General features: G+C 48.6%; 2 protein-coding genes and 1 long non-coding RNA gene across 7 annotated transcripts in view; 2 read left to right on the top strand and 1 right to left on the bottom strand.

The window, feature by feature from the left end:
- The window catches only part of LOC122383939 (di-N-acetylchitobiase-like), a 67,763-nt gene extending 39,907 nt beyond the window's left edge, over positions 1–27,856 (top strand). For all 4 annotated transcript variants that reach the window (XM_043370825.1, XM_043370827.1, XM_043370824.1 and 1 more), the window contains exons 4-8: positions 24,243–24,451; positions 24,801–24,943; positions 25,113–25,242; positions 25,865–26,026; positions 26,302–27,856. In XM_043370825.1, the coding sequence (XP_043226760.1) occupies positions 24,243–24,451; positions 24,801–24,943; positions 25,113–25,242; positions 25,865–26,026; positions 26,302–26,682 (1,025 nt within the window). In that variant the 3' untranslated portion in view covers positions 26,683–27,856. The remainder of the gene's footprint in view (positions 1–24,242; positions 24,452–24,800; positions 24,944–25,112; positions 25,243–25,864; positions 26,027–26,301) is intronic.
- On the top strand, positions 13,759–16,700 carry LOC122383941. Its single transcript, XR_006256924.1, has 3 exons — positions 13,759–13,964; positions 14,951–15,024; positions 15,832–16,700. It is a non-coding gene; the product is annotated as an uncharacterized LOC122383941 (long non-coding RNA).
- LOC122383940 (folate receptor alpha-like) lies at positions 17,059–21,916 on the bottom strand. 2 transcript variants are annotated; one of them, XM_043370830.1, is made up of 3 exons: positions 21,793–21,916; positions 18,980–19,057; positions 17,059–18,255 (listed from the first exon to the last, which is right to left on the bottom strand). In XM_043370830.1, the coding sequence occupies exons 2-3, from the start codon at positions 18,992–18,994 to the stop codon at positions 18,031–18,033; spliced, it is 240 nt and encodes a 79-aa protein (XP_043226765.1). In that variant the 5' UTR covers positions 18,995–19,057; positions 21,793–21,916; the 3' UTR covers positions 17,059–18,030. The 2 variants fall into 2 exon arrangements, with proteins under 2 accessions (XP_043226765.1, XP_043226764.1); XM_043370829.1 differs by lacking the exon at positions 21,793–21,916 and adding an exon at positions 19,420–19,577.
- Positions 27,857–27,865: the final 9 nt, after the last annotated feature.

The following is a 27,865-nucleotide window of genomic DNA, read 5'->3' as shown; positions in this document are numbered from 1 at the left end:
CTCGGGCATGCCTCGTGTTTTGCATATCCGTACAGGACGGCCACTGGTCACGCCAAGGTCGATTGCCTGACGGGAACTGCACAACAATAGCGGCCGAGCCATCTCTATATGGAGCCGCGGGAGCTAAGGATAGCCGCGGACGGGGGCTCCTCTGCACGGCTGAGGCAGCCGGGCCGAGCCGTGAGCTCCTCAGAGGGTGGATCGGATCCGCTCGGACACGGCTGGCGGCTATCTGGCGTGTCGTAGTCGATTTGATCGGTCGAGTAGCCATAGTTTTCAGTTTTCACCGTTCGGTGTGGTCGGAATGGGGCCGACGCGGCGGTTAGGCACGTTTTCCGAATATCTTTATTGTCGCCGCGTGACGCATGCTGAATTTAGGAATTTTCACATCGTGTTGCTTTCGTTTTTCAGCACAGTTGCAGTAGAGACAATGTCAAAATGGCGAGCCGTTTAAATTACTCGCTCGAATCCAGAGTGGTCGATCATTAATTACGCCGTGCGAACAGATTTTAGAAAGTAAAATCTCCCACATCGAGAACATCTTCAAGAGCTTCTGAGCCCGATATTTGACACTCAACCGAACAGTCGTGCTCTTTTTTGACGTTGCAAAACATGACACGAGGCCTGCCATGTGCCGAGGCCTCGTCACTCGTCTGTTCGTACCCCGCACTCATCTGCAGAACGGACGATGACGCGTCTCAGCGCGGCTGTGGAAGCAGGCCAGACGGCACGGCTGGCCCGCCAGCTGCCGGTGCTGAGGTTGCCAAATTGAGCTCTGGCCCTGACATTCGTCCGACTGAGCCCTGACATTCGCCCGTCCGAGCCAGCGAAGACGCAGATATGTTACCGCGTTCAGCTGAATATGATTTAATGGACGGCGACAGCTCTGTTATGATGTATTTTATGTTGTGTCGTGCAGCGGTCGCTGCATGAATCACCATAATTTTACACCGGCGATAATCCTACGTAATCCAGCGACTGTCACGGTTATAGCTTGTAAGGCGGGGTGAATAACAATGCTTTGATGTCTCCACAATCCCTTTTATGAGCATTTGAAACCGGCAACATTTTTACCAACACTTGTAGACACTGTTCTGTGGTGACCCTCTGACAGTTTCATGTCGGCGTGGTCGAATCTGGCAGAACTTGAACTGCAGCCTGCAAGATAGGTATGTGGAGATTCACCTCCATTCACTGACCGCAGTGGGTCGTTCATACCGCTCAGTTCAGCACACGGGACCGGACGCGTACCGTGTTACTACAGGCCAGTGATCCTTCCTGTCCGGGTTGGCCGGCCACCGCACAGTGGGATCGAGGCCCAGATACCACCTGTAATCCTCCCAGCCACCGGTAATCCGCCCAGTCCCGGCAGGTCAGGTGCCGCCGAGCGGAAGCGAAGGCGTTTTATTATCTAGCCACAAACGCTTTCGGCTACCTAAGCAGCATTCTACCTCCTTGCAGATTCTAAATAACTGGTTTGAGGTGTTTTAAAACCTGTTAATCCCAGCGTTGGCGCTGATAATAACACTGGAATTTACTAATGCCCTATCATTTCAAGCAACGCCAACGCATTCACCACACCCACCTTCTTTCAAGATGTATCAAGTAAACTCACTGTAAACAGACCACGCTGACCTAGTGAGGTGGAGACTGCGAACTGCGGGCGGCTGAGCTTTACCAGCTCTGACCCCTCCCCTGGCTACCCCCCCCCCCCCCCTGGCGACTGGCCCGGTGCCAGGACCGGTTGGTCTGTGTTCTGCGCGCCATGGTCCCAAATTACTCCCCACCCGCCGCAGAGGACGTGTCTCATGGCGGGATGCACCCGTATAACGGTGAGCCGTATGTGCACCTGGGCAGGACGTGTCCGGTGAGACATAACCGGATATATTCAAACATCAATTTATCACATCATATATATAAATGTGGTAGCATATCCTGCAAGACTGCATTTCAGACCAGTTATGCAATTTAAAACATATTTATCCATGTTTGCCTTCTGATTCCTTTTTTTTTTTTTTTTTGCTCGGTCGGCCTAGTGCCATACCCGAGCAGGGGGCAGTTACTCCGGCAATTTTCGCCGGGCAGCAAGTCTTACGTTAAACCGGTTTATGTGAACCCGGTAGCAAAAACAACGTGGGATCCTATCTTAATGTGGAATCAAAGCTAAGGGAGGTACTTACGTGTATAGCCAAAGAGCCGAGATGTCTGGAGTCGCAAACACAACAGTGGGAATGACTTTTATTAACAATACATAATAGACATGAACACTTGTGAGCTGGTGTCAGTGTAATGGAGCCGGGAAGCTTTCATCGCACTGACAGAAGGTATAAGACCTTCTAGGCTCCAGCCCCCCGGCGGGGCCTTGTTGTGGGGTGTAATGGTCGGGAGAAAAAGTCCTAAATAATAAAAAACCCGACGCCTAACGCAAAGGGCAAAAACCTCGCACCTAAGCCAAAACGGCGCGAGGGAAAAAGCCCTGTAACCGCGATTAATTAATGTGTGAGTTTGGGGGTGAGCCGGGAGACGAGGGCTCTGATTAGCGTTTTAGGGGCGGCAGCCGCGGCCCTAACACGCTAAAGGCTCTTGATGATCCGAGCGTCGGCGAGAAAGACGAACAGAAGGTCGTGGATATCCGGATGAGTGTCGCCCAGGAGAGTCGGAAGGTCGAGAGAGAGTCCATGTGTGTTAATGTATTGTACTATATGTCTGCGGTGTTGGTGTAGGTGTGGGCAGTGGAGGAGGAAGTGTGAGATGGTGTAGCGTGGGTGGTCGCGGCAGTGGTGACATATGGGTGGAGGTGCTCTGTCCAGGATGTAGTTGTGGGTGAGTTGTGTGTGGCCGAGCCGGAGCCTGGCTAGGACTCTCTCTTTGATCCTTGTGTTTTGATGGGAAGAGTAGAAATGGCAAAGTTTCGGTTTAATGGAGAAGAGATGTGGTGTATGATCATCTATCCAGCATTTTTGGCGGTATCTCTGGAAGACACGGAAGAGCGAAGACAGAAAATCCGGAAGGGGGAGAGCGAGATGATTTCGAGATGGGAGATGAAGACCTTCTTTGGCTAGCTTGTCCGCTTTTTCATTCCCCTGTATTCCAACGTGGGACGGAATCCACAGGAGAATGACGTGTTTGTTTTCATCGGTAAAGCCAATAATCATCTTTTTTATTTTATAAACGATTTCGTTTTTTTTTCCATTTTTCTGTGAGCTATTGCCTTTACCGATGAAGCTGAGTCTGTGCAGATCACAGCCTTTTCTATGTTTTTCGATGAGACATATTTGAGTGCTGAGTGAATGGCTATCAACTCAGCACTAAATATGCTATGGTCGTCGTGTAGCCTACTTGTTTTGTTATGATGGTCAGATGTGACAGCGGCTGCCGTCCTCCCGTCACAAACTGAACCATCTGTATATATGTATGCATAGTCTTTATGTTCTTCTTTATGCTCATAGAAGAGTTGAATGCTTTCTTCTTTTGTGACTTTTGATTTTGCCTCTGCGTACAGGAATGCAATATTCTCTATGGCTGGCAGAAAGAAAGAAGAGATGGGTGGCCGATGAAAAATAGATGGAAAATCCAACTGGAAATCACTGAGTGTCCTTTCTATGCGATAGGCGATTATCGGGTATTTGAGTTGGGCCGTTGTGGGAGGGTCGTCCGTATATCGATTGGAGACAATGCGGTGCGAAGGCGAATAAGGGGACAAGAAAGTGCGCGCATAGAAGCGAAGGAGTTGGAGTTTACGGCGGTGAGAGAGAAGAGGAATATTACATTCTGCGTGGAGAGCCTTGATATTTGTGGTGCATTGGGCTCCTGTAACTATACGCAGGGCCTTATTTTGTATAACTTGAAGTGATTCGATCTGATTAGAAGCTATATCATCAAATAGAAAACTGTTGTAATCCAGGATAGGACGGATTAGGGAAGTGTATAGGTTAAGGAGGGTGCTGCGATCAGCACCCCAATCCTTTCCTGCTATACACTTAAGTATGTTGTGGCGCCTAGTGCAACGCATTTTAACGTCTTCAAAGTGATGTTTAAAGGAGAGTCTACTATCTAGTGTGATGCCGAGGTATTTGAACGTTTTAACGTATTTGATAGTTTGGTTCTTTACTTTAAGTTCGGTATCAAATTTAAAACGGGACTTATGGGAGAATATAAGTGCTACTGTTTTGCTGGGCGACAAGACTAGGCCCCATTTATCGCACCAGCTATGAATATCCTCCATTGCGTTTTGAACGGAGGCAAAAGCCGAGTCAATGTTTCTTCGCGTTACCCAAATGGCCACATCATCGGCAAAAATAGAATGCTTAAGGCTACTAGGTGGGTTTTGAAAAAGGTCGTTAATCATAATAAGGAAGAGGGTTGGGGAGAGGACACTGCCCTGAGGGAGGCCATGATCCTGATTAAGATTGGGAGAAAATGTGTTACCGCATCGTACGTTAAATGTTCTATCTTTGAGGAAATTAGAGATATAATGGGCCATGTGGCCGCGAATACCTGTCTTATGAAGTTTGATCAGAAGGGCTTGTTTATTTACTTTATCAAAGGCGTTTTGAAAATCAATGAAAACTGCAAATGTATACATGTCATTTTGGAAGCCCTTCTGGATGTCATCAATGAGGTGGACTATATTGTCTGCCGTGGAGCGGCCGGACCTAAATCCTGTTTGATGTGGAGAGAGGAGGTAGTTACCTTCTAGATATGCCCTAATCCGTCCATTGACCATATGTTCTGTCAATTTAGCAGCGCAACTGGTTAGGGATATAGGTCTATAACTAGAGGGGGAGGAGGGTGGTTTGGAGGGTTTAAGGATGGGGACGATGGTACTGTTTCTCCAGCTCTCGGGGTACAAATTGTTTTCCCATAGATTATTGATTACTATCAAAAGGTTTTCAAGGCCGGATTCAGAAAGGTTTTTGAAGAAAGGATAGGCTATCTGATCCGGCCCTACCGACGTTTCACCACATCGAGATATGGCGTGTCTAAGTTCGAACAAGTCAAAGTGCTTGTTATAATTTTCAGTATTTGCTGAGTCGAAGGAGAGGGTGTCGAGTGTTGTGTTAAAGCTGTCATGTTGTACTTGTGTGTATTGTTGAGCAGAAGATATTCGTGCGTAATGTTGGGCGAATTGTGTCGCAACTTGAAGGGGAGTGGTGTAGTGGGTGTTGTTAATGTAGAGATGAGGAATTTTGTAAGTTGTGCTGCGCCTTGTCGAAAAAACTCTAATTAGCGACCAGATTTTAGAAAGGGGAGTAAATCTATTAAAGCTGTTAGAGAAGGAGTGCCATCCTTCTTGTTTTGCTTTAAGTATTATTTGTGAAGCATCATATCGGGCCTTCCGGAGGGCATTTTCATGGTAATCGCAAATACATTTGTTAAAGACTCGTAAGGCACGCTTCCGCAGAGCTACAGCTCGATTGCAGTCAGCGTTCCACCAAGGGGCAGCTTTGTTTTCACGTGGGGGGTGGGTATGGGGAATATTTTGGTGAGCAGCAGCGAGAATCACGTTTAAAAAGGTGTTGATGTCAGGGGGAGGGGTGGGAGTGTGTTCATCTATATGTTTTTGAAAGGAGGCCCAATCAGCTTTCTTAAAGTTCCAACGAGGAAGAAATGTAAAATTGGCTTGTCCTGAAGGGACATTAAGTTGATAGTGAATGGGATAATGGTCGCTAAACAATGTATCATCTCCGACGTGTTGAGTGAAAAGTGTCGCGGTGTTAGTGTCTGTGAAGGCCAAGTCGATCCCTTCCGTCATTGACCATAACCATTTTTATGCCATCCTCGGGACAAAGTGACCAACATTGCGCAGCAACAAAGAGCCAATAGACGCGCAATCTTGCCAGTCTTCACGCTGACAATATATGACCTTATGAAGAACCCGGGCTTTCAAAGCTAGGGTGCTTTGACGGCTCGAATGTCCTTAACACCACATAAGCCATAACACCACTACAAAGGACGTTTTATGCTCTTTACTATGAGCATCCGCCGTGCAAACTGCTAGTGCAAACTTACAAGTACTTGCTGTGAAGGCCCACTTTTCACTAGCAGTGTCTGTCACTACCAAATGCGGGATTTGCACAGTGGTGCTTCGTTATTCATAATGGAACCTTCATAATCATCAGGGGGCTCAGGTCCATGTATGAGAGGACCAGTGGGACCCCCGTCCATACAAGAAAGCGCCCGTAGAAATAAAAAAGAACAGACTCCGATGGGCCACAGACGTTCAATCGGAGATAAAGCTTTATTGCCAGGTCGTCTTATAAATCGGTTGGCGCCGCGGCATTATAGATACCTGATCCGAGTTAACCAGGATATAATTTGACAGCAACCCTCACAGTTGCCACGAATTATAGCAAACGAGCCATGCAGCATCGACCCCCTGATACCCAGGTATCTATTGTTTCCATTGTGGCATTGTAACCCATGTGACCCTGCACCGGTGTGAACTGTAGCTCACACACCCTTCTTTGACCGGCGCCGTGGTGCACTGCGGTTTATGTACTGTTTTTGTCGTCTTGATCAAGGATCAGATGTCACTGTTTGTCGAGTGGTGAATGGCGAGTGCCGGTGCATTCGTAAGCAGGTTGACGCATACGAGTGCAATATGCGTACATACATGCCATTCTAACGGCGAATTCACAGTGGTGAACACCGAACATGCCTCGTGATTGCGTTCACTTGGCGGTCGTGAGTCACTCGTGCCGTGCTTCGGCTGTAAACGGTACCCTATACGACTACCGCACAGTGCCTGGCACTCCAGCACTACCCGGCACAGACCGCCCCACTAACTGTGTCACGATTGAGTCCGTTTGTGAATGATTAACAGTCGTCAGCGAACAATTACCACCGGTTTTACCGCGCGTCGCGGCCGACGCGCGACCGTCTGCCGGCGGTGTCCGAGTGGTGCACCGCGTGCACTGTGCACCTGTCGCCGGTGCACGGCAGCCGGCGCGGCGCTCCGGTCCCGTGAACATTGGTGACACGGCCCGCCCTCCGCAGCTCGGTTCTGTGACGCCCCTGAGAACGAGCCGTGTTCTCAGTCGGGTGTGGTGCGAGACGCGGCGGGGCGGTATGTGACTCGGGAGTCGGTCTCAGACGCGCCGACTCTCTCTCTCTCTCTCTCTCTCTCTCTCTCTCTCTCTCTCTCTCTCTCTCTCTCTCTCTCTCTCTCTCTCTCTCTCTCTCTCTCTCTCTCTCTCCTTCCTCTCTCCATCTCTATCTCATCTCTATCAGATGGGCTGTGGGTGTCCGGTCTAGAACACCAGGACCGAGGCTTAGACGGCACGCTATCAGTGGGCGAAAGCGGCCCATCCAATGTCGCCCAAAGTAGAGACCGGACAGCAGAGGCCAGAGCAGAGACTAAACCGGACACCAAAACCCAGAGCAGACACCGGACCGGCCGGAGCAGCGGCTCAAGATCGGAACCGTGTTGGCGCTGCATTCTTGCGGAAGCGTTCCGGCGTCGAGGAAAACACACGGCGGCAGCTGAGTGAGATTCCAGTGGCTCTCTGACGGAGGCCAGTTACAGACGTGGCCCAGTTGTGGCCGGGTCGACAAACGTGAAATGGAACGTGTATGTCGGGTTCAGTGACTTACGCTACACGTCCCGGTCCGTGCTCTCAACATGGCACGCAGATTTGGCACGGATATTGTTCCAAACTAGCCATTCGTAATACAGTTACTGGACTCGGTCATTCTTTCTCATGGGCCAGTGAATGTTAGCATTGGATTCTTCTACGGGTTCCCATAATGTGTAAGTTATGGAGAAAATCTTATCAAGATATTTGGTGCATTGTAGGATTGGTGTTACAACTTGAGTTGCTCTTCAATGCTAGTTTACATGTTAACAAATTGTAAGCACCTTACGGTTGCCGGAACACTTATTTTCATCAGAAGATCCAACATGTGCATGGGATAAAACGATATAGGTAATCTGCAATACCGACTAAAGAAACGGACAACAAAAGGATCCTGAAAACCACAAATATAAAATGCAAAAAGGCAGAAATAAATAACAGCATGGTGTGTCCCATGTGTTTGTGTCTGAATTTACCGGAATTTACTCACCTAGTTGATTACCCGGTGAGCTGATGTAAGTGCCGTTCCCGTTGTTGGCAGGGTCTGAGCCACCCGACGCCCGGACCGTCCCGTCCTGTCCGCCTCCGAGCTGACGTAACTGTATTTGTCCGGACCGCCAGCAGCGGCTCGGCTCGGGGCCGGGGACGCGCCGGGGGTGTCTGCCGAGCACCGCTGCGGGGTCGGGCGCGGGTCAGGGGCCACCGTGTTTACCTCAGCTCGTGCAGACGCTGAGTCACGGCCACTGCAGTCCGGTGGTCAGCGCTGCGACAGGACGACAGAGGGGCCCAGGGAGCGTCAGAGGAGCCCCGGCCAATGTCACAAACTGTGGCGCCGCAGCGCGACGGGTGTGCCCGGTGCCGCTTAGCACGGCGTCTGCAGCCGTCTGCAGGGGCGTTCCACGACAAATCGACAAATAAAAAATTAAATTTGCACCCTCATATTTTATTCTTCGTTGAAAACTGGTGTAAGGGGTTGTGATGGACGGGGAAGCCAGCTGTGTCAAGGACTTTTTTCTTCAAACAACGGTTTTCGAGATATAGCCTCGGGCAATTCCTGGAGTTCGCGCTGCAGCCCTATGTTTGGAGGCCTATAACTCAGAAACTATTGGTTTTTTACGATAAAAACTTTATATGGTTCAACTCACAATCAATCAACAAACATTTTGGCTATCTCGGATTTTCAATTTTTGAAAATTTTGATCACGTGACCTTTTGTCCTATTTTTCGAAGAGTGACCTTGATATTTTCCCCACTGAAAGTTGCAATTTTGTCTGATGACGATTAAAGCCTTATCGATTGTCATTCATATACGATAATAAAAAAGTGGTTATCGCCCTGCGTTGACCTCAGGTCAGGTCATTTTTATGACCTGTCCATTATTACGAGCGGGAGCGACAGCGAGATCTCGAGAATAAAGCAAGATAGCGACAAGCGGTAAACGGTAAAGGGTACACATGGATGAGGTCTATAATATTTACTAAGGTCATTTTCAGGTCAGGTCAAAGATGACGTCACAGGAGCTAAAAGGAAGTCAAAATAGCGGCACTATACATATATATGAAGTTTTTCTCGAATAACTTTCAAGGTCAGGCGCGGATCCAGGGGGGGGCGACGGGGGCGGCCGCCCCCCCCCCCCCCGCCATCCGAAAAAGGCGCCCATATCCCGCGGTAGAGAGGGCGCCCCGAGCAGAAGAGCGGCAACACAGCAAAGGTTCAGCAGAAATAGGGCGCCTCCAGCAGAAGTTGGGCTCACCAAGCAGGAGAGTGACGCCCAATTGCCTATTCCCAGCAGATGAGAGTCGCCCCAGCAGCAGATGGGCGCCCCCAGCAGAAGAGGGCGTCTCGTTACAAGAATATAAAATACCTTCTGTTCAAGAGGGGCGCCCCTGGCAGCGGAAGGGCACCCTTAGCAGGAGACGTGTCCCCCTGAAGAGGAGCGACGCCCCAGCAAAAGGAGAGAGGCGCCCCCATTCCGAGAAGAGGGGCGCCCTGACAGCAGCTGGGCGCCCCAGCAAAAAAGGAGCCCCATAATAAGAAAATGGGTGCCACTGGCAGAAGAGGGGCGCCCCAGCAGAAGAGAGGGGTCTCCAGTAGGAGACGGGCGCCCCAAGCAGAAGAGGGGCGCCCCAGCAGAAGAGAGGCGCCACAGCAAAAGTTAATCAGAAATAGGCAGCCTCCAGCAGAGGTTGGGCCCGCCAAACAGGATATGGGCGCCCCATTGACAATATCTGGCAGAAGACAGACGCCCCAGCAGCAGATGGGCGCCCCCGGTAGAAGAGGGGCGCCCCATTACAAAAAGAAAAGGAGTATATTCTACCAAGAGGGGCGCCCCTGACGACAGTGGAAGGGGAAGGGCAACCCCAGCAGAGGTGCCCAAAGTTAGGTGCCCCAGTAAAAGGAGAGGTGTGCCCCGTTCCGAGCAGCAGAGGGTCGCCTCGCCCCAGAAAAAAAAACAGGAGCCCCATAAGAAGAAAAGGGGTGCCTCTGGCAGAAGAGAAACGTTACCCGCAGAGGAAGGGCGCCCCCACAAGAGTGGCGTCTCCAGCAAAAGAGAAGTGCCCCCTGCAAGAGAGGGGCACCCCGCCAAAAGTTGGGCAGAAGTGGGGCGCCTCCAGCAGAATTTGGGGTTGCCAAACAGGAGAGGGCCGCCCTATTCACAGTAGGAAAGACTCCTCAGCAGCAAAGGGGCGCCCTAACAGAAAAGGTGCACTCGTAGTAAAAGTGGGACGCATCAGGAAGAAGAGGGGCACTTCTAGCAGAAGATGGGCGTCCCAGATAAGTGGGCCGCCTACAGCAAATTGGTCGTTCTTAGAAGGAAGAAATGAGGCGACTTAAGCAAAGTGGGTCTCTCCATAGGTAATGGATTAGGCGATCCAAGCAGAGGTTGGGCGCCCCCGGGAAGTGAGGCATACCAGCATAAGTGAGACGCTTCCAGAAAAAGGAGGGGGCATCACCGGGAGAAGGAGGACTGCACCATTAAATGGAGGTCACCTTTTTGCTAATATCTTTTGCTAGGGTATAGGTGCTCATCTACGACTTTTAACCCGTGCCGTGCTGGTGGTCTGAGTTTTCCGTGTCCTGCTGGGGACGGGGGGGGCACACTCCCTCGTCTAACTCGGCTCCTGGGCCGCGTAGTGACAGGCGATAAGCGGCATTCGAAAGATCGTCAAAAAACAGGACGAAAACAAAACGGTCATTTTTTAGGTCAGGTCGAATGCCAGGTCACCAGAGGTCATCAAAGGTAAAATGTTGCCTGTTTCAACATTTTTCCGTTTTCGAAGCAGCGGCACATAACTCGGAAACCAATAGAGCTATAGCGCCGCAGAAAAGCGCATTCGATAGCCCTTTTAAAGGTGTTTCTGCAAGCTGCGCTCAGATTTGACCTCAGGTCAACGGTTTAGCCTTCAGAGGGCAAAAGACTCTAAAATAGCCTTTTTACGAACAATGTTTTCCTGCAATAACTTTTGACTCAAGAGAGTCTCGACATTACGTTTGCCAGCATTGCGTTTCCGTCGTCGAGACACGTCGAACAAACTAAAGGTTGACCTTATGAAGGGTAATTTTGAGAATTTGACCTCAGGTCAAGGTCATGACCTGACCGGGAAAGATCATGCTGCATAGCAGTCGATGCGTATCGTCGAGCTGAACACAGCTGAGGTGTTTTTATCGCTCTAGCTTGAATCTATCAAAAGTTATTAAAAAAAAAACTGCTGCGGACCTTTCATGACATGGGATGACCTCTGGGACATAATGAGTGGTCACACTAGGTGCAATGTTCTTATTCAGTGTGTTAATTTTATATGTATCCCAATGCTTGATATTGTCTAGAATGGCGCTCGTCCAAAAGAGATGCCTTTCAGTTTTCTCCCAAAGACTTAATTATACCTACCTACCTAATGGAGACGTCGCACAACTGACCTGACCTTAGGTCACAGATATCGAAATTCCGATATACCTATACATTTCATGAATAGTGTTGCTTTCATCAATCGCTGAAAGGTTCAAAGCAATCGTTCAGTCGGTATAGCAATGGTAAGCATTTGAACTTTTTTTAGGCTAGGTCACTTGGCATAACCTGGTGACCTGACCTTCCATCACCCGCGTCAGACATTTTTACAACATGTGCAAAAAAGATGCATGATAAGGTATGCTGAAAATGGCGGCGCTGCGCGCAGCCGTTTTTCAGACCTATTTGCGAAAAACCTGAGGGGGAGCGCGATAACGCCCCCTAGCACGGCGCGGGCTTTTAGCTCCCGATTTTGACGGTTTGGCGCCCCCTTTGTATGGAGCGCCCCCGGATTGCCAGGTCGCCCCTATTTCGACTTGCCGCCCCCCCTCCCGAAAATTCCTGGATCCGCCCCTGTTCAAGGTATCCCAGCTAGGAACAAACTAATAGCACCATCGTGATCCTCTCGTCGATCCGCATCGAAACATATGTATGTTGACCTCGAAAGGTCGAAAGGTCAAAAGTTAACCTTAGATCACGTGACCTAAGGTCAACTTTTGACCTTTCGCTCTTTCGAGGTCAACATACATATGTTTCGATGCGGATCGACGAGAGGATCACGATGGTGCTATTAGTTTGTTCCTAGCTGGGATACCTTGAAAGTTATTCGAGAAAAACTTCACATATATGTATAGTGCCGCTATTTTGACTTCCTTTTAGCTCCTGTGACGTCATCTTTGACCTGACCTGAAAATGACCTCAGTAAAAATTATAGACCTTATCCGTGTGTACCCTTTACCGTTTACCGCTTGTCGCTATCTTGCTTTATTCTCGAGATCTCGCTGTCACTCCCGCTCATAATAATGGACAGGTCATAAAAATGACCTGACCTGAGGTCAACGCAGGGCGATAACCACTTTTTTATTATCGCATATGAATGACAATTAATAAGGCTTTAATCGTCATCAGACAAAATTGTAACTTTCAGTAGGGAAAATATCAAGGTCGCTCTTTGAAAAATAGGACAAAAGGTCACGTGATTAAAATTTTCAAAAATTGAAAATCCGAGATAGCCGAAATGTTTTTTGGTTGATTGTGAGTTGAACCATATAAAGTTTTTATCGTAAAAAAAAACCAATAGTTTCTGAGTTATAGGCCGCCAAACATAGGGCTGCAGCGCGAACTCCAGGAATTGCCCGAGGCTACAGGGTGTTTCACTAAAAGTGTCAAAAAGTAAAAGGCCCTAATGCACATAATAACAATGTTTTCTATGGACATTTGCACATCATTCCATCCGCAATTGTTGGACATTTGAATATATAATAATATCACCGTCACTCAAACCTATTCCACATATCCGCCGCTTCTTTTGATGCACCGTTTCGGCACGTGTCCGGAGGTGCCTCACAGCCCGTTTTCATCTTCAGCGTCCAGACTGTCTGCAAAGCCTTGCATTGTGCTCTTCAGCTCCAAAAGTGATGCGACTTAAGTCTTCCTCAGCTCTGCGGCAGCTACTGACCAAAACCAAAGGCTAGCGGTGACAGATCGGGGGCTCGCGCTGGCCAGGGGCGGGCGGTGAGGCAGCTGATTATTCGGCCCGGGAACGGAACTTCTGGTCCAGCCAGTTCTTGGTGGCTAGAGCCGTTACAGTGGTTGTTTCTGATAAATTGGGGGATTGGCTATCTCTGATATTGAAATAAGCTTCTTGTTATCTTAAAAGGCCCTAAAAAAGACCCTGACCTTTTCAACGATTTCCGCCGAGAGGTGGGGGCGACCCGCCTTTTTTTGGACTGGAACCGGCATCAAAGGAACCCTTTTAAACCTCTCAAGAAGCCCTTTGAAACTTTTATAATCTGGGTCGTAGCGAGGTGAGAGAGTGAAACGTTTCCTGAAAAGTCGGCGTACGGTTTTAATGTTTCTGATAGCACCAAATGTAAGTGTAATTCACCCCTCCTGTTGCGGTGTAAATAACCTGTTCTTGTTCTGTATAAGGAAAAAAAACGACTAGTAACTTTGGCCTCCTGCCCTCGCTCCGTATGAGGGTAAAATATATGTTAAGTGGCCAAAGCATAAATGTCCAAAAATTTGCAACAAAGCCACGTGCGCAACCACGTGCTTTGCGTCTTTTATATATCTTTAAAGGAAAAGTGCCACCTTCTTGAAATATGAAGATATCGTTGGTTTTTATTTTGACATTATTATTTTCCATTTTCTTTTCAAAACCGGTGCCAGAAGTGCATAATTCGCTAAAAAGTATTTCAAACTATTTAACATATTGGTACTATGTTTATACTCTCTACCGCAGCTACTGTATGATGTCATAGCAATGACGTCACACTCAAGCCAATCAGCCTTGAGGAGGATAGACTCGTCGGACTGTAGCGGTTGTAAACAACTTGTCGCCCCGTGTGTCTGCCCGTGGCGCTAGTTATCTGTCGGAGGTAAGGGTGAAAGATGCATATAATGGCCATGGAACGCTATTTTAGGATTATTGGTGAATAGCAAGAATATAGTTTTGGTGGTTTGAAATTGTTTGTCCTCAGTGATTGGCTTGATTCTCATTTTGCGGCATAAGCGGCTGTTTGGTTACATTGCATTTTTTATTATTGTGTAATTATTATGGTTATGTTCCTCCAAAGTAGGCATCACATATCAATCTCAAAGGCAGATCATCTTCTTTTCATGCCTATAATTTTCTTCAAGAATATCAATAAAAAATATTCCATTTACCCCTGCCTATCATATATCCCATGGAGCTGCCGGTGGAAGTAGGCATGCAATGTGACCTAGCATTGGCGATGTGGTTAATTAGCTTTAAAGTACTATGGAATGCTAAAGGTCATCATTTAGAATGGTTTTCAAAACATTCCACTAGGAAATATTCATTGAAACCTGAAAATTACTTACAAAATGTAAATGTATAGCCACGTCTCAAGAGCATTCAGCCGTCTTCTCAGTAAATATATAATGAAACATAATCTTACCTGACCTAGCCTTACCTACAACCTACAACGTACGGCATTGGTAAAGCTGGCATCACTGTCAGCGTATATTAGTTTGGTAGGTTGTGGGTAGGTAGGTTTTAGGTCAGTAGGTAAGTAAGGTTAGGTTAGGTTAGATTGTTTTTAAGATTCCTTTTATCTACACATTTACCGGTTAGCGCTGACGGTGACACCAGCTTTACCGATACCCAACCTACCACCTACAACCTACAACCTAAAACCTACATTCAATGGTGGCGGGTGGTGATAATTGTTATACCTATATGATAATACTGGAGATAAATACCATACAGATTAGCTGGTATCCATGACACACTTTCTTAAGAAGAAAGTCTTCTATTAAATCATGTCTATATTATAGGAATCAAATGATTTTTGTTGTAGTCACATTCCCTACTCTGATCATCATGTCTGATTATTTCCAGTTACCACTGACAATGCCCAAAACAAGAACAACAAAGGCCCAAAGGTGGCTGTTTGGTAGTGCGCAAAGCTGCTGGTAAGTAGCATCAAAGGATAGGATGTGCTTTGTTATTTCCAGGCACGTAGCTCAGGGGGGGGGGGGGGGTCACAGGTTGTGGCCTAGTGTTGCACCCCCTCCAAAAAAGAAAAATTTCTCGGATTAGGCCCACTATTTTGGGGGTGTGTCACAGCTGTTTTTATTATTTAAAAAAATCGCCATCACCGAGGGGGGAAGGGGCACGAGGGCATGGCTCCCGTGCCCCTCCCCCCTCCTTGGTTACGTCCTTGGTTATTTCTGAGAGTTTGGATATCACAAAGCTTTAGATATAAATTAGAATGTAATAAGAAGCTTTCAGCATTGCACCTTTCCAGACACTGATAATTCATTTGCCTTTATTGTTTCAAAAGTCAATTTTCAACACAAAAAAGTTGAAATTATTAACTCAAATAATTGCAAATATATACTTTAGTAATTTGCCTTTCGCATCACTATCAACAAAATAATCAAGGGTTGATGTTTGCGTGTTGAAATGTTATAAAGAACTTATGTCATAAAAACAACTTGTAAAATTGTGTCTTTCCATATTATTCTGCAAGTAAGCCTTGGAAGGAAGAGACACTATTCCGTCCTACAGAAGCCATTTAGAAATGTGTGACATGTTCAGCACTTTGAGTCAGTCGGTGCCCGGACCTCAGTCGGCTGTATGACCGTCTCCTCGTCCTCTTTTGTCGGCTCCGCCCCGTGCTGTTCTATAAGGGTGTCTGACCCGCTGCCGCTATCCCCACTGTGAGGTCTGACCCGCCGCGCGCTGTCACCACTGTCGGCCCTCTGTGTGCGCGGCAGGTGGTGGTGGACGTCTCTGCCCTGACGCGCGGCGTGCGTCTGCTCAGTGTGGAGGTGCCGCTGACAGCGGTGCCGGCCGGACCGGCTGCCTCTCCGGCGGCCGACATTGAGCGCGGCACGTGTCCGCCGCCGTTCGGGCCGCTGCAGCTGCTGCAGTCGGCGGCGCAGCTGTCCGTCTCCGTGTCGCTGGCCGTGCCGCTGGACCTGCTGCCGCGGCCGGCGCCGGCGCGCTGCGCCTACGGCCGCCTGCTGGCCGTCGTCTCGCAGCGCGGCCTGCAGCGCAGCGGCGTGCTGCAGCTCATCCAGCAGCTCAACGAGCCGCCCAGCCCGGCGGCGGCCGAGGGCGCCGCGCCGCGCCGGCCCGGCGACGTCAGCACACCTGGCATCAGCGGCTTCTGCCTGGCCGACCGTCAGCTGCACCTGCTGTTCGCCGAGGGGCGCGCCGACGCCGAGCTGGAACAGACGGCGGCCGCGCCGCGCGCTCTGCCGCGCCGCGACGCTCGACTCTGCCACCACTGGGGCCTGCTGTTTAGGGAGCGCCTGTACCCGCGCCAGCCGGCCTCGTTCCGCGTGCTCGAGGACCGCCCGCTACGCGCCCAGCTGCTCGACACCCGCCTCTACACGTTACAGAAACAGGAGCCGGCGCGCGCCGTCCGCGCCATCAGAGAGTGCTTCCGCACGCAGTGGCTGTCGGAAAATGAACCTGCTTCCCAACGAGGCCGGCCTGCAACAACTGCTGGCCGGCTGTTGCCCGAAAAAAACGCCTTCAACCGGATGTCAGTTGTCAAATCAACGCGTATTAATGCATTCACTAGGATGGGCTTACGTAAAGCTGTAGAATTGCAAATATATAATGGCACTGTTTTTGATCCGTTCGGTATGCATTGGTATCATATGATCTCTCATTCACAGACGATCAGCTGCGAAGACCCAGATCCGTAGTAGAGGGCTCATCGAGTCTGGGTCCAGCTCCCCGTACTTCCTCCACTTTGGAAACACCGCAGCGCAGACCACAGTTATACATAATATTTAGTTTTCATTCACTTCATAACCGAAGGTTGTTTGATAGGTGATATGCTGCTTGAGTTGCACCCCGGTATATCAATACGAAGCTTCCGTCCCTGCCACATACCAGTGAAGGAGGCGGCGGCGGCGGCGGCCGGGGCCGGGCTGCCCTGCCCACCGACACAGTCTGTGAAATGCCCCAACAACCTTTAAAATTCAACAGGCTTCATAAATGTTTTTTTGCACCATATTTTCTCGCGTATATGAAAGCTCTAAAATGTACAATATTCCTTTCAGCCGCAAGCGATATAAAAGCTCTACAAAACGTCATGTCTCTGTGTGCAAGAAAGACACATATATTGTGTATAATCGAGCGTACATGATCTGCAGCGCTGCGGAGGGCTGCTCGGTTGCCGCTTTTTACCAGTCGGCTCTAGGTCGGACATATGGATAAACAAAATGGAATAGTAATATTAAACAATGCTACCTGCTGATGCTACTGGGCCTCTCATTGGTGAAGAACTGGCAGCCAGCCAGCGTGTTTTTGTGAGAACTGTTTTAACAGCAGCAACCGAACGGCTCTCGGGCCAGCGACCAGTGAGCGTAGACAGCACAGCGCTCCGTTAGGCATCGGCGGGCAAGCACGCATTAGCTGTAGACGGACCGGCCGCCCGAACATATTTGTCGGTATCGAAAGTATCGTGAACCAAATGACTGCTAGCGAAAAAAGGACTGCCTCTCGTATCCATGAAAACATGTGTTCTACAAAAGTACATAATTGCTTAGTTGTCGCCAGTCACTCATTGCACCATGGCGTCAGTGTGGGGCCGCGCCCCGAATCATCTCAATCGCCAGGCAAAGCATCTCAATCGACAGGCACATGGTAGTCCAGCTACGAATCCGAGCCGCGGCATCCCGTCTATGTATCTACATTACACCACAATCGAACACTGTCGGGCCACCCGAGACAGCAGTCTCCAATGTAACATCAAAACACGCCACTCGTCTAATATCAGAAAAATGAGCATTGAGTACCTACCGAATATCGACTACAGAAGATTACAATGGGGTGCAGATCTAGCAAGAGTGTCGCGGTTCGTCTCGGCACGGCTTACAGGCCGCCGAGCCCGCGCAGGTGACCGCCAGCTCCACCTGTTCCACCTCCGGCGCGGAAGCTCGATCACAAGACTGACCTCAGTCGGCGCTCTGTGCTCGGCACAGGGCGACCGGGTCAGGAGCGGGCCGCTGCCGCCAGGGCCGCGGCCACCAGCCACGCGGCAGCGCCCGCGCACCGGCCGCCACCACCCGCTCAGCCCAGATGCGCGCCACGGCGTCATTGGGGCTTCCCTGAGCAGGATCGAACCAGAGCTGCATGCACGGCTCCGTATCCGCCGTGAACTTCCACGAGTGATCCCACACCTGAAAAAGGCGCACGGTTTGCGTCACAGCTCGGCTCACTTTCACAGTCCACGCACCGGCAGCAATTAAGGGCTACTTAGATAGTGTGCTAATAGAGCGCAATCACTTAGCAATCCATATAGTCCACCATGAATTGTTAATTACGAGCGAGCGAGCGAAGCGAAGTCTTTTCAATATCACGGAAAAAGCTCAGTATGAGCGGCCCGACCCGGCCCGGCCTGTAACGCTTTTGAGAGGCTTATATCTCAGCAACCGCTGGACCGATTGGCCTGCGGTCTTCTTTTTTTGTTGGCTAGCCCTATTCCCTCTACCCCGTAATTGACTACTCTTGATACATTACAGGGACCGTCGTGGCACGTGCCACGTGAAAAGTCAAGGGTGTTATTTGTCAAAAGTTGCAAAAGAAGTGATTTTGAGAGGCTCATATCTCAGCAGCCGCTTGGGCGGTCTTGCGGTAAATTTTGTAGGGTAGCTGCACCCATTCAACCAAAGGTCGGATGCTCTTGATCTATGTGAGTGACCCCCACTGCACGTGCAAAATGCAAAAAGAAGAGGTGCCGAATTTGTTCCCATTTCAATAACTGTAATTACTGGGGCGATTTAGCTGAAACTTGGCATACAAGTAGGCAGTAGGCACCCACCAGGCAATGCATTCCCATATGTTGCGGTTTGGGTGCTACTGCTTAGTGTATTATGTGTAAAATAAAGGACGCTTGAATCTTACCTGAGTGATGTCCATTTCTTGATCACTTTCATCTGTGGGTGACCGAGCAGCGACAGCAACCCAAGGCGTATACGGAATCTGTAAAAAATCAGCACACCGTTACCACATGTTTTAATAAAACTTACCTATAGGGAGGTAGCATAAAATACAGATCAAAACAACAACATACAAACATACAGATATTCGGTTAGGTTGAAATGGCTAAAAAATATAAAAAATAAGGGCAAGGTACTGGGGCTGTAAAGCTGTAAGGGCTCGGTACTAGTAATAATTTTTGGCTAAAAATATCACAAATAAAGACTCTGCACTAAAGCTGTAATGTCTGGTACTAGGAATAACTTTAGAGTGAAGTGTTACAAAAACAATATTCAAAGTCTTTTGATAACTTTTTTTTAAAACAATATAGCAGGCATTTTCATCACTTTTAAAAAATAACTTACATTCTGATCCGGCACAGCACTGTTCTTTAGACGCAAACGTTTTTGACTGTGCTTATCATGGTGCGCACTTCTTGTTAAGTTTAAGTGGTCATGTGGTCTTGGCTCATGGGTCATGCCACACACCCTCATCCACTTTTCTCTGTACTCCTTTTTTTAGCGGAAACCTAAAAGTAAAAAAGGGTCAACACATGCTTAGTCCATGCAACACATACTCTGTGTATTAAGCTGAATAGCTCCACTGAGCCCATGTTTCACCAAGTGCGGTAAACTTAATTTTGGGGTAGTTTTTGTAGTTAAGTAGTGGGGTAGTTTGGTAGTTTACCCCAAATTGAGTTTACCGCACTTGGTGAAACTGGGCTCTGGTGAGTTTCCTTTTCTTGTCAGCACATAAGTGAAAGAAAACTGTGTAGACAAGAGATGAACCAAACCCCCATGGAAAGGTACCGTAAAATGGGGTGTTAAGGGACAGTTTTGAGGTGTATTGTTAGATAACTCAAGAAGGGTTGGAGATAGAAGCATCAAATTGTCAGCATTTTATGTGGAATTTGGTGCTTTACATGCCTGTCACATTAAAGTTTTTAAGATTTATGCCTGCATATTATTTTTTGTTATTTTTCATCACTGTCCCTTAGCACCCCAATGTGGGGTGTTAGGGGACACCTATCTTATTCCAAGAAATGGTCATCAAATGCCCACAGTTGGGGTGTGGAAGGGCACACAATTTATTTATTGAAATGTTTTGCATATTCTGTCACAAAACAAGTCAGGCTCATTCACCACTAATGACCTTTTTAGCCAATTACGTGTAATGCAGTTTACGCTTCTGGAAAATGTGCTAATTATAAGGTAAACAGAACCATAAAGTACCCTTCTGTCATCAATAAAAGCCAATGTTGAAGCTAGTCACTTGTCATTATGTTGCCCTCTTTGTTTTAGCCTTTTTATGATGAAATCACATTTACCTACATCAGTCTCCGTTGACCCACCATTGTAAAAGAGTGTTGAGATGTTTTGTTACATAACTTAAGATGTGTTAGAGATAAAAGCATGAACTTGCCAGCATTTTATGTGGAATTTGGTGTTTTTGATGCCTACTGAAAGAAAACTTAATGAAATTATATTTAGATATCATCTTTTATTTTTTCTTCCCTGTCCCGTAGCACCCCACATCTACCTCAAAATATGCATGTATCCGGAAAAGAGGAAGAGTATGATGAATGAATGGGTGGATTTGCACAAGTTTTTCAGGAAACATGTGCAATACATGTGACAATACACCTATGCATTCATTTTCCCTGTACACCCACTAGTTTATGTGGTACACACAGAGTTTTGGAGATGTTTCAATTTTGTGAAAATGTAGCATGATTTTCAAATCCATTTTTGAACCAAATCACTTGCATGAAAAACCATACCATTTTGTCCTATGGTCAAGAGCAAAACAGTGTCAACTACCACACTGAAGTTTTTATTGAACCTTCTCAAATTAGGGAGTTAATATGACTCAAAGTTTTTCCCATGCAACTGTCCCTTAACACCCCACTGTCCCTAACACCCCATTTTACGGTAGGTGTTACCACAACCAGGAAATGGGATTTGAAGGGCTGGATAAATGTGTCTGAGTTCTGCCTTTCAGCCAGACTGGAAAACATCCATACACTACGCCAGATGCCCGTGAGCCCCTCATGCGCCAAAATTTGAAGCAAGCAATTTTGAGCTGAAATTCCAGTGCATGATTTCCACTGAAAGTTGGGTGCCTGTTTGCACCAAAATTAAGCCACTTTTACATAAAGCACATGTGCATATCTACCGACCAAGGCTATATCAACCAGACAGATCGTTCCGGGGCCTCGGAGTCAGACGCTCTTCCCTTTCTGAGCGTCTGAATTAGTTAATGTTCCCATGAAAACCCAATACCACAATTTGTGTGGCACACTGTAGAATCTTAAGGTGAAACAAGGCCCAGGCCGGAAGTTCCGACTCTCTTCAGACCTGCCAGCGCTCGCAGGGCAAGTCTGCTGCTAGATTGACCACAGCGTGTCAAAAAATTCGGTGACAGCCATTTGCATAAACATTATGCGCCATGCGGTCACCCTGCGCCTAAAAATTCAGCTGCCACCATGCGCTGAATTTGACGCATGCAAAATTATGCTGGATGTGCGATGAAATTTTCGGGGCAACGCCGCAATCACGCCACTTGGCATGACATATTCGGCATAACTTGTTTTTTATCCAGTCTGGCATTTCAGTTGTGAAAGCCTGAACAGTTCATAAGGGTTTGCTAATCCAGGGGAGAGTTCTGTGAAAACAAAAGTAATAGAAGAGCCATTGCAATAAATAAGAATTTAGGTACCTACCTAGGTACCTACTTACTTGTGCACAGTCACACGCATATCAGTCCCGACCCGACGTAGGTCGTTTGCTCCGCGGATCACGCACTTCTTCATCGTTATTATAGGTATTTGTTCGAACAAAAATGCCCTGATTTCGGATCAGAGCCACGGTATAAATTGAAATGATATACTGCCTTGCGTAAAATGAAAATACATTTTAGCAATTGGCTACCAAACGAGATGTCATCTGTTCAGGGCATAGCATAGGTTTACTTTCATAGACCTCATGAAAGTAGCTCATGAAACTCATCACCAATCAGCGCGACGGATTTCAAGATTCGATTGCGGATGTTCATCCGCCGGCCGATTGCCAGAACAGACAACGAAAAATAACGCAACTGCTCGTGGTCTGCTCGCTAGTACAGGGATCCGTGCCTGATCAGTACTGCTGCAAGCTGATTGGTTAAAAACCAAAGCCTCGCCGCGGGTGGCTGTATTGTCGGATAAGAACGCATTCCTGGGATAAGAACGCATTCCTGGCATATTTTCTTTTAAAATTGCCGATAACTACGAATGGAGGCCGAAATCGGCCGTAAGGGGGTAGACAAGTAGGTTTTCGGACACGGGCTACAAGATGGCTATCTCAGTTTCAATCCCCATGTTAAAGGTGGCCCTTTTCCTTTAATAAGCATTTACTTTTTGACACTTTTAGTGAAACACCCTGTATATCTCGGAAACCGTTGTTCGAAGAAAAAAATCCTTGCCACAGCTGGCTTCCCCGCCCATCACAACCCATTAGACCAATTTTAAGCAAAAAAATAAAATATGAGGGTGCAGGGCACTTGTCGATTTGTCGTGGAACGCCCCTGCAGCGCCTGGCGAGTTTACAGAACAGTGGCGAGAGACGAGACTGGTCTCTGCCAGTGCCGTACATCGCTCAAACTATGTTCATTTTCCTGAGGCGGCTTCGCGCCGAGAGTTCGACACCGATCGTTAGAAAGCGATTTCAAGGGTGGAGTCCCCTGTTCGGGTCATCAAATGCTGAACTATGGAGGGAGCGCCTGCCAGAGCCAGCTCTGAGAAGTATTCATCAGCTTCTTTGGTTCCAGCCAACAACCTGGCACTGGTTGGTTTTGCCGATGCTCCATGTCTCGTTAGACACGCATTTTTGTGGTGCCGGTACTGCTGAGGTTGACTGCACACACGCGGCCCAACACATAAGCGAAGTTTTATTTGACTAAAATCAATGAGTTTTAAAGGGAGTGCTTAGTTCCATGACAGTATGTTTTCCTTGTGATAGTATTCTTTATTGCAGCAATGCACAGGTGTCCGAATTTTAGACAGTGCTAAACCAATTAGTTGTTTCCAGCACTGTTAAACGGCTTTATCACATCACTTGGACGGTGGCGCCTGTCATTGTTAGGAGCTTATTATACTTTTAACCACTTGAACCGGCCTCAGGCATATTGTGCCATCAAAAACCCGGAACAATACACCATATAAATTATAACATTGTTCTGTGAAGCCTGGCGGTAGGTAACGGGCCACTCGAGGCTCTCCTTCGGGGAAGGTCGTTATGATAAGGTGTGGCTAATAAAGGTACCGTTCGTTCGTTCGTTCGTTCGTTTGTTTGTTTGTTTGTTTGTTTGTTTGTTTGTTTGTATTTGGCTTTTTGTCTGCCTGTTTGCTTGTTCGTTTGTTTGAATACTCTGTATTCGGCTATTCAGTTACCACTTACCAAAACGTTGAACATGGGTTATTGAGCACCTGTATAATTATATATAAAAGATAGTGCCGGCTTTAATGCTGATTGACATTGGAGCACGTCTGTACCTACTACAACTGAACTCTTCAACCTATAGAAACGAGAAGCATTCTAGACAGATAAGCCCTCATGCAATCATCGAGTCATCCTTGCTTCAGAAAGTGGACAAGTGATCCTGCCCTTCATCCCCGTGCCAAACGGATACACTGCACGGATAACACTGCACTCCCTCACAGACGGAATCACCGTGCACAGCGGCATGAGGGTGAAACTGGCACCGGTCACCGTCCGCTGGTGAGGCCTCGTGGCTAATGTGTCACTAATGGTGCCATTGTCTGCACGACTGGTGCGGGCCTGACCCGCTGGCAGCAGTCAGCTCCGCTCGGGAGCTGCTACCATGCCGTGCAGGCGGCAGGTTGTTTGGTCATTAAAATGTCATTTTGTTTCTTCAGTGTGACGAAATTAATCTGGGTGATAACCAGAAACGTGACAGGTATTTATTAAAACTTACTTTGTCGGTCAATGCTCCTTACCAATGCCCTGAATGCCTGTGACTGAAAGCGTAGATCATTCACCGATTTGTTCGTCTGAATTTGCTAAATCTGAAAGGCTTTGTCATCAAAGGCTCTGAACTTGCTTCATAAAATTCACCCAGGACATCGCTATAATCGCGGCAACAGTCGTCCACTTTTCTCATCTCCATCTCGCTCTGATCTCTCCGGCAGCCAACTTCCTGAAGGCGAATGTCACGAACGCCACGTACCGGGCCCAGTGGGTGGCCGAGCACGTCAACTACACACGCTTCCACTACCTGGACGGCATCAACGTCGACTTCGAGGACCCGATGGACGCCAAGGAGCCGGCCCGGCAGGCCTTCGTGCAACTGATGAACGACACGCGCAAGGCACTGCAGGATTACAACGTGATGACGGTGGTAAGCATGTAGACCACACTCAGGCACACTGAACAGTCGCTTGTGATCTTGAACTTGAGTTTCCATAGATTAGCAATGAGACAGTGTATTTATGATAAATCTTCCTTGATCATGTAAACCGGACGTGACATCACCGACGGCGTTTTCCAGACTCGCTTTGTGTGTTTATCATTTCACCATCTCGGACTGTAACGCCCGCTGTTCCGTGTCTGGGGACGCCCCAGGGCAGCATCAGCATCGCCCACCCTTCCCTTTCGTCGTACTGCAGCTCAGTTATTTCACCACTGCCTTCCGCCGTCCACCCTGCTCAGATTTTTCACCCGTCCCTCTCCTTTCGCCTTGCGCACAGCTCAGCGTGGACGTGCCCTGGTCGCCGGACTGCATCGACGGCCGCTGCTACGACTTCGTCGGCCTCCAGCGGCACGCCGACATGTTCTTCGTCATGGGCTATGACCTGCGCAGCCAGGTGCACAGCGACGACTGCATCGCTGGGTACGTGACGATTGAGCTGACTCGCCTATCAGCGCAAATACGTCCTAATTCGCTACGTTAGCTTATCGAGCATAACTATATGCGCTTCCCCCCCCCAAAAAAAAAACAGTTCCGTCATTTCACAGGTAAGGCGTGTTTGAAGCTGACAGTTTTGTTCCTTTTCTCTCAGAGCAAACGCACCCCTGAACCAGACTCTGGCCGGCGTCAGGAAGTACCTTCAGCTGAACATCACTGCCAACAAGCTGGTGCTGGGCGTGCCGTGGTACGGCTACGACTATCCCTGCCTGAACGTCACCAACGTAAGGGCGCTCCCCGGGGTCAAGGTCGCTGGCGTTTGTGTTGGTAACGTCACGCTAAGCAGAATACTGACAATAGACGCTTTCATCAACCCCATTAGTAACGGAGCTTTCGTGTACAAATTGTCTCAGCGAAAAGTGAGGAGACCACCCGTTCTCCATTGGCAGCAGCAAAACTTCGTAGGATGATATCTAATTTCGCTAGTACGGCCAATCTCAAACAAACTTAAGCTCTCTATCGTCCGGTCTTTCCCTCTAATTCCATGCATCTTAGGCCCACACAATACGCTACATGAATGCCGAGTTCCGCCGTCGCCGTCCTTTGTGAGAAGCGTGCCGCCTCTTGCTCCGTGACCCACAAAAGCCGTTTCACAAAAATACGCTCCTAAATACAGTGGATTGTCACGGACGCCTGTGTGTAGATTCCTGATATGATGAAATGAATTACAGTTACCTTCAGCCTGTCACGCGCCTCTCAGTTTCATGCGAGGACAATATTCGTTGAGTCAGTGTTTGGCCATTTTACGTAAAACGCATGCCTCCAAAACACCAGAGCATATGACTCGTTATGCCGCACAGTCACAGTGGCCCTCACGACGCCGTCTCTCGCTGTTGCCACCCTCAGAACGGCACCCGGTGCTCCATCGAGCGCGTGCCCTTCCGCAAGGTGAGCTGCAGCGACGCTGCGGGCACTGAGCGGCCCTTCAGCCGACTGGCCGTGTGGAGCAAGTACGCACTGGAGAGGTTCTGGTCCAACGCCTCGCAGTCCCCCTACTTCAATGTCAAGGTGGGACGCGACTGGCGGCGTGTCTAAGAATGCTCTTTGGCGTGGTATGCTGGGCAATGTATTGTGGAACCGCCTCAACCATCCCTATTGTGTAGTTGTTAGTGAATATGAAGTCGTTATTTTAATCCCTGGTGAAAGTTGTTGGTAATTTAATGGGAGCTGTTAGGCTAATCAGTCCCACAAGGTTCATTCTACTCATTTTGTTTGAAAAGTGTGTTCGGAACTGCAGCCGTCGACGATTGCCTCTAACTGACCCTCCATCCTTGCGCCTTCAGTTCGAGAACTGGAACATGACGCACCAGGTGTGGTTCGACAACTCGACCAGCCTGACGTACAAGTACATGGGCGCCGCCAGCCTGAAGCTGCGCGGCGTCGGCATGTGGGCGGCCAACTTCCTGGCGGCGGGCGACTCGGCCGAGGACCGGGCGCAGCGAGACGAGATGTGGGGCGCGCTGCCCAGCTGGGACTGGCAGAGCTCGGAGCGACACCGCGGCGGCAGCGCGGCCGGCTCCCCGCAGCGACTCGAGTACAGAGAGAAGAAGACCGACCTCCACAGGAACGTCGAGCTGAGACTGCTGAATAACGTCGCAACGAATCGGCTCGGAAAGTCGCCCGGGAAGACTGACTGGAAGGGTCCGATGATCAAGGTCAAGTGATCAGGAAGGTCGGCCCGAAGGGAGCTGGGGTAACGCAGAGGGGTCGATTGGGGAAGGAGGGGACAGGGGTGCGTGAGAAGGCGGAGGAAGGGAGGCAGGGAAGATGAGAGAACGTGTGGGAACACTCCACGCTACACGAAACTTGGGCCAATAAAACGAATTAATAAGAGATCTTGCCGCTCAGGTTAAACGAATACGGAGCATATGTAGCAACAGTGAAAAAGACATTAAAACGGCAGGAAACGTCTGCATTCTTCGGAAGCGAAGACAGCTTACCCATCGGCCATCCAGGACCGGGCCATCTATGTGACATGAAATGCGTTTCAAGGGACGACGTAAAATCGGGTTTCACTAATTACTGTATGAGCCATTACCGTTTTATTGAGTTTCCTCATTCCACCGCATCCATGGTTTGAACGATTGGCGACAAAAGCATTGGAGTTTGTGGATTGAGGACCTAAACATTTACGCTGTACATGTAACTGAGCTTGCGAATGGCTGTTTCAAAGGACGATGGCTGTAGTGATTGACCCGGGGCCATTGCTAGTTTTGCATTGCAAACTGCAATGGTGTAGCACGAAAGACAGCCTGTGCGTAACCGAGTGTTTTAAGCTTGAGGACAGACCTGCACTCTTCTAGTTAGTTCGGCTACTGCTGTAGATATGTGCATAATGTAATGTCAGTAGGTCAGTAGTAATTTCATTAGACGATTCAGTGTAGGTATTAGGTAGCGGCAGATGTCCTCGCATGTCCATGACTCTATTGACCAATGCCAAAATACACCCTTAGTAAATAAACGTTGATTAGATCAGAATAGGTGCAACTTTGTACTGTGCTTATCCAGCGTCGGCGTGGTGTGCCAGGATATTTTGCAAGCGATTTGCGTCTAATATTGAGAAACGTTTATAACATGGTCAGGCATGCACAAGTGAAATGGAATGTCCGATGAGTTTTGCCGGTGCGCCAGCTCTGGGCATTCAGCGACGCTGAATACCACTCGCAACGAACGGGAGATAAGAGCTCTGGGGATTACTTGGACAGGGCAGCGGTAACTGTGACTAGAGCTGCCCCTACATCCTAACTGCTGCAGGATTACGCGCTGTGACCGCGCTGAATAAAACCGTGATGGAACGTCGTCAGATGATGCTAAAATAAATATGGCATTTAAATATAATTTTGAGTC

The sequence above is a fragment of the Amphibalanus amphitrite genome, unplaced genomic scaffold (genome assembly GCF_019059575.1).
Source record: "Amphibalanus amphitrite isolate SeventyFive unplaced genomic scaffold, NRLGWU_Aamphi_draft 000177F_arrow, whole genome shotgun sequence".
Lineage (NCBI taxonomy): Eukaryota > Metazoa > Arthropoda > Thecostraca > Balanomorpha > Balanidae > Amphibalanus > Amphibalanus amphitrite.
Note: the sequence above shows the minus strand (reverse complement) of the source record. Positions and strands in the feature narration are given on the sequence as shown.

Excerpts from the sequence above, each read along its gene's own strand:
- LOC122383940 (XM_043370829.1), bottom strand. The coding sequence starts at position 19,548 with ATGAGGGTGTGTGGCATGACCCATGAGCCAAGACCACATGACCACTTA. Across the intron at positions 19,058-19,419 it reads GTGCTGTGCCGGATCAGAAT|ATTCCGTATACGCCTTGGGT; the intron begins GTAAGTTATTTT and ends GATTTTTTACAG. Across the intron at positions 18,256-18,979 it reads AAGAAATGGACATCACTCAG|GTGTGGGATCACTCGTGGAA; the intron begins GTAAGATTCAAG and ends CGCCTTTTTCAG.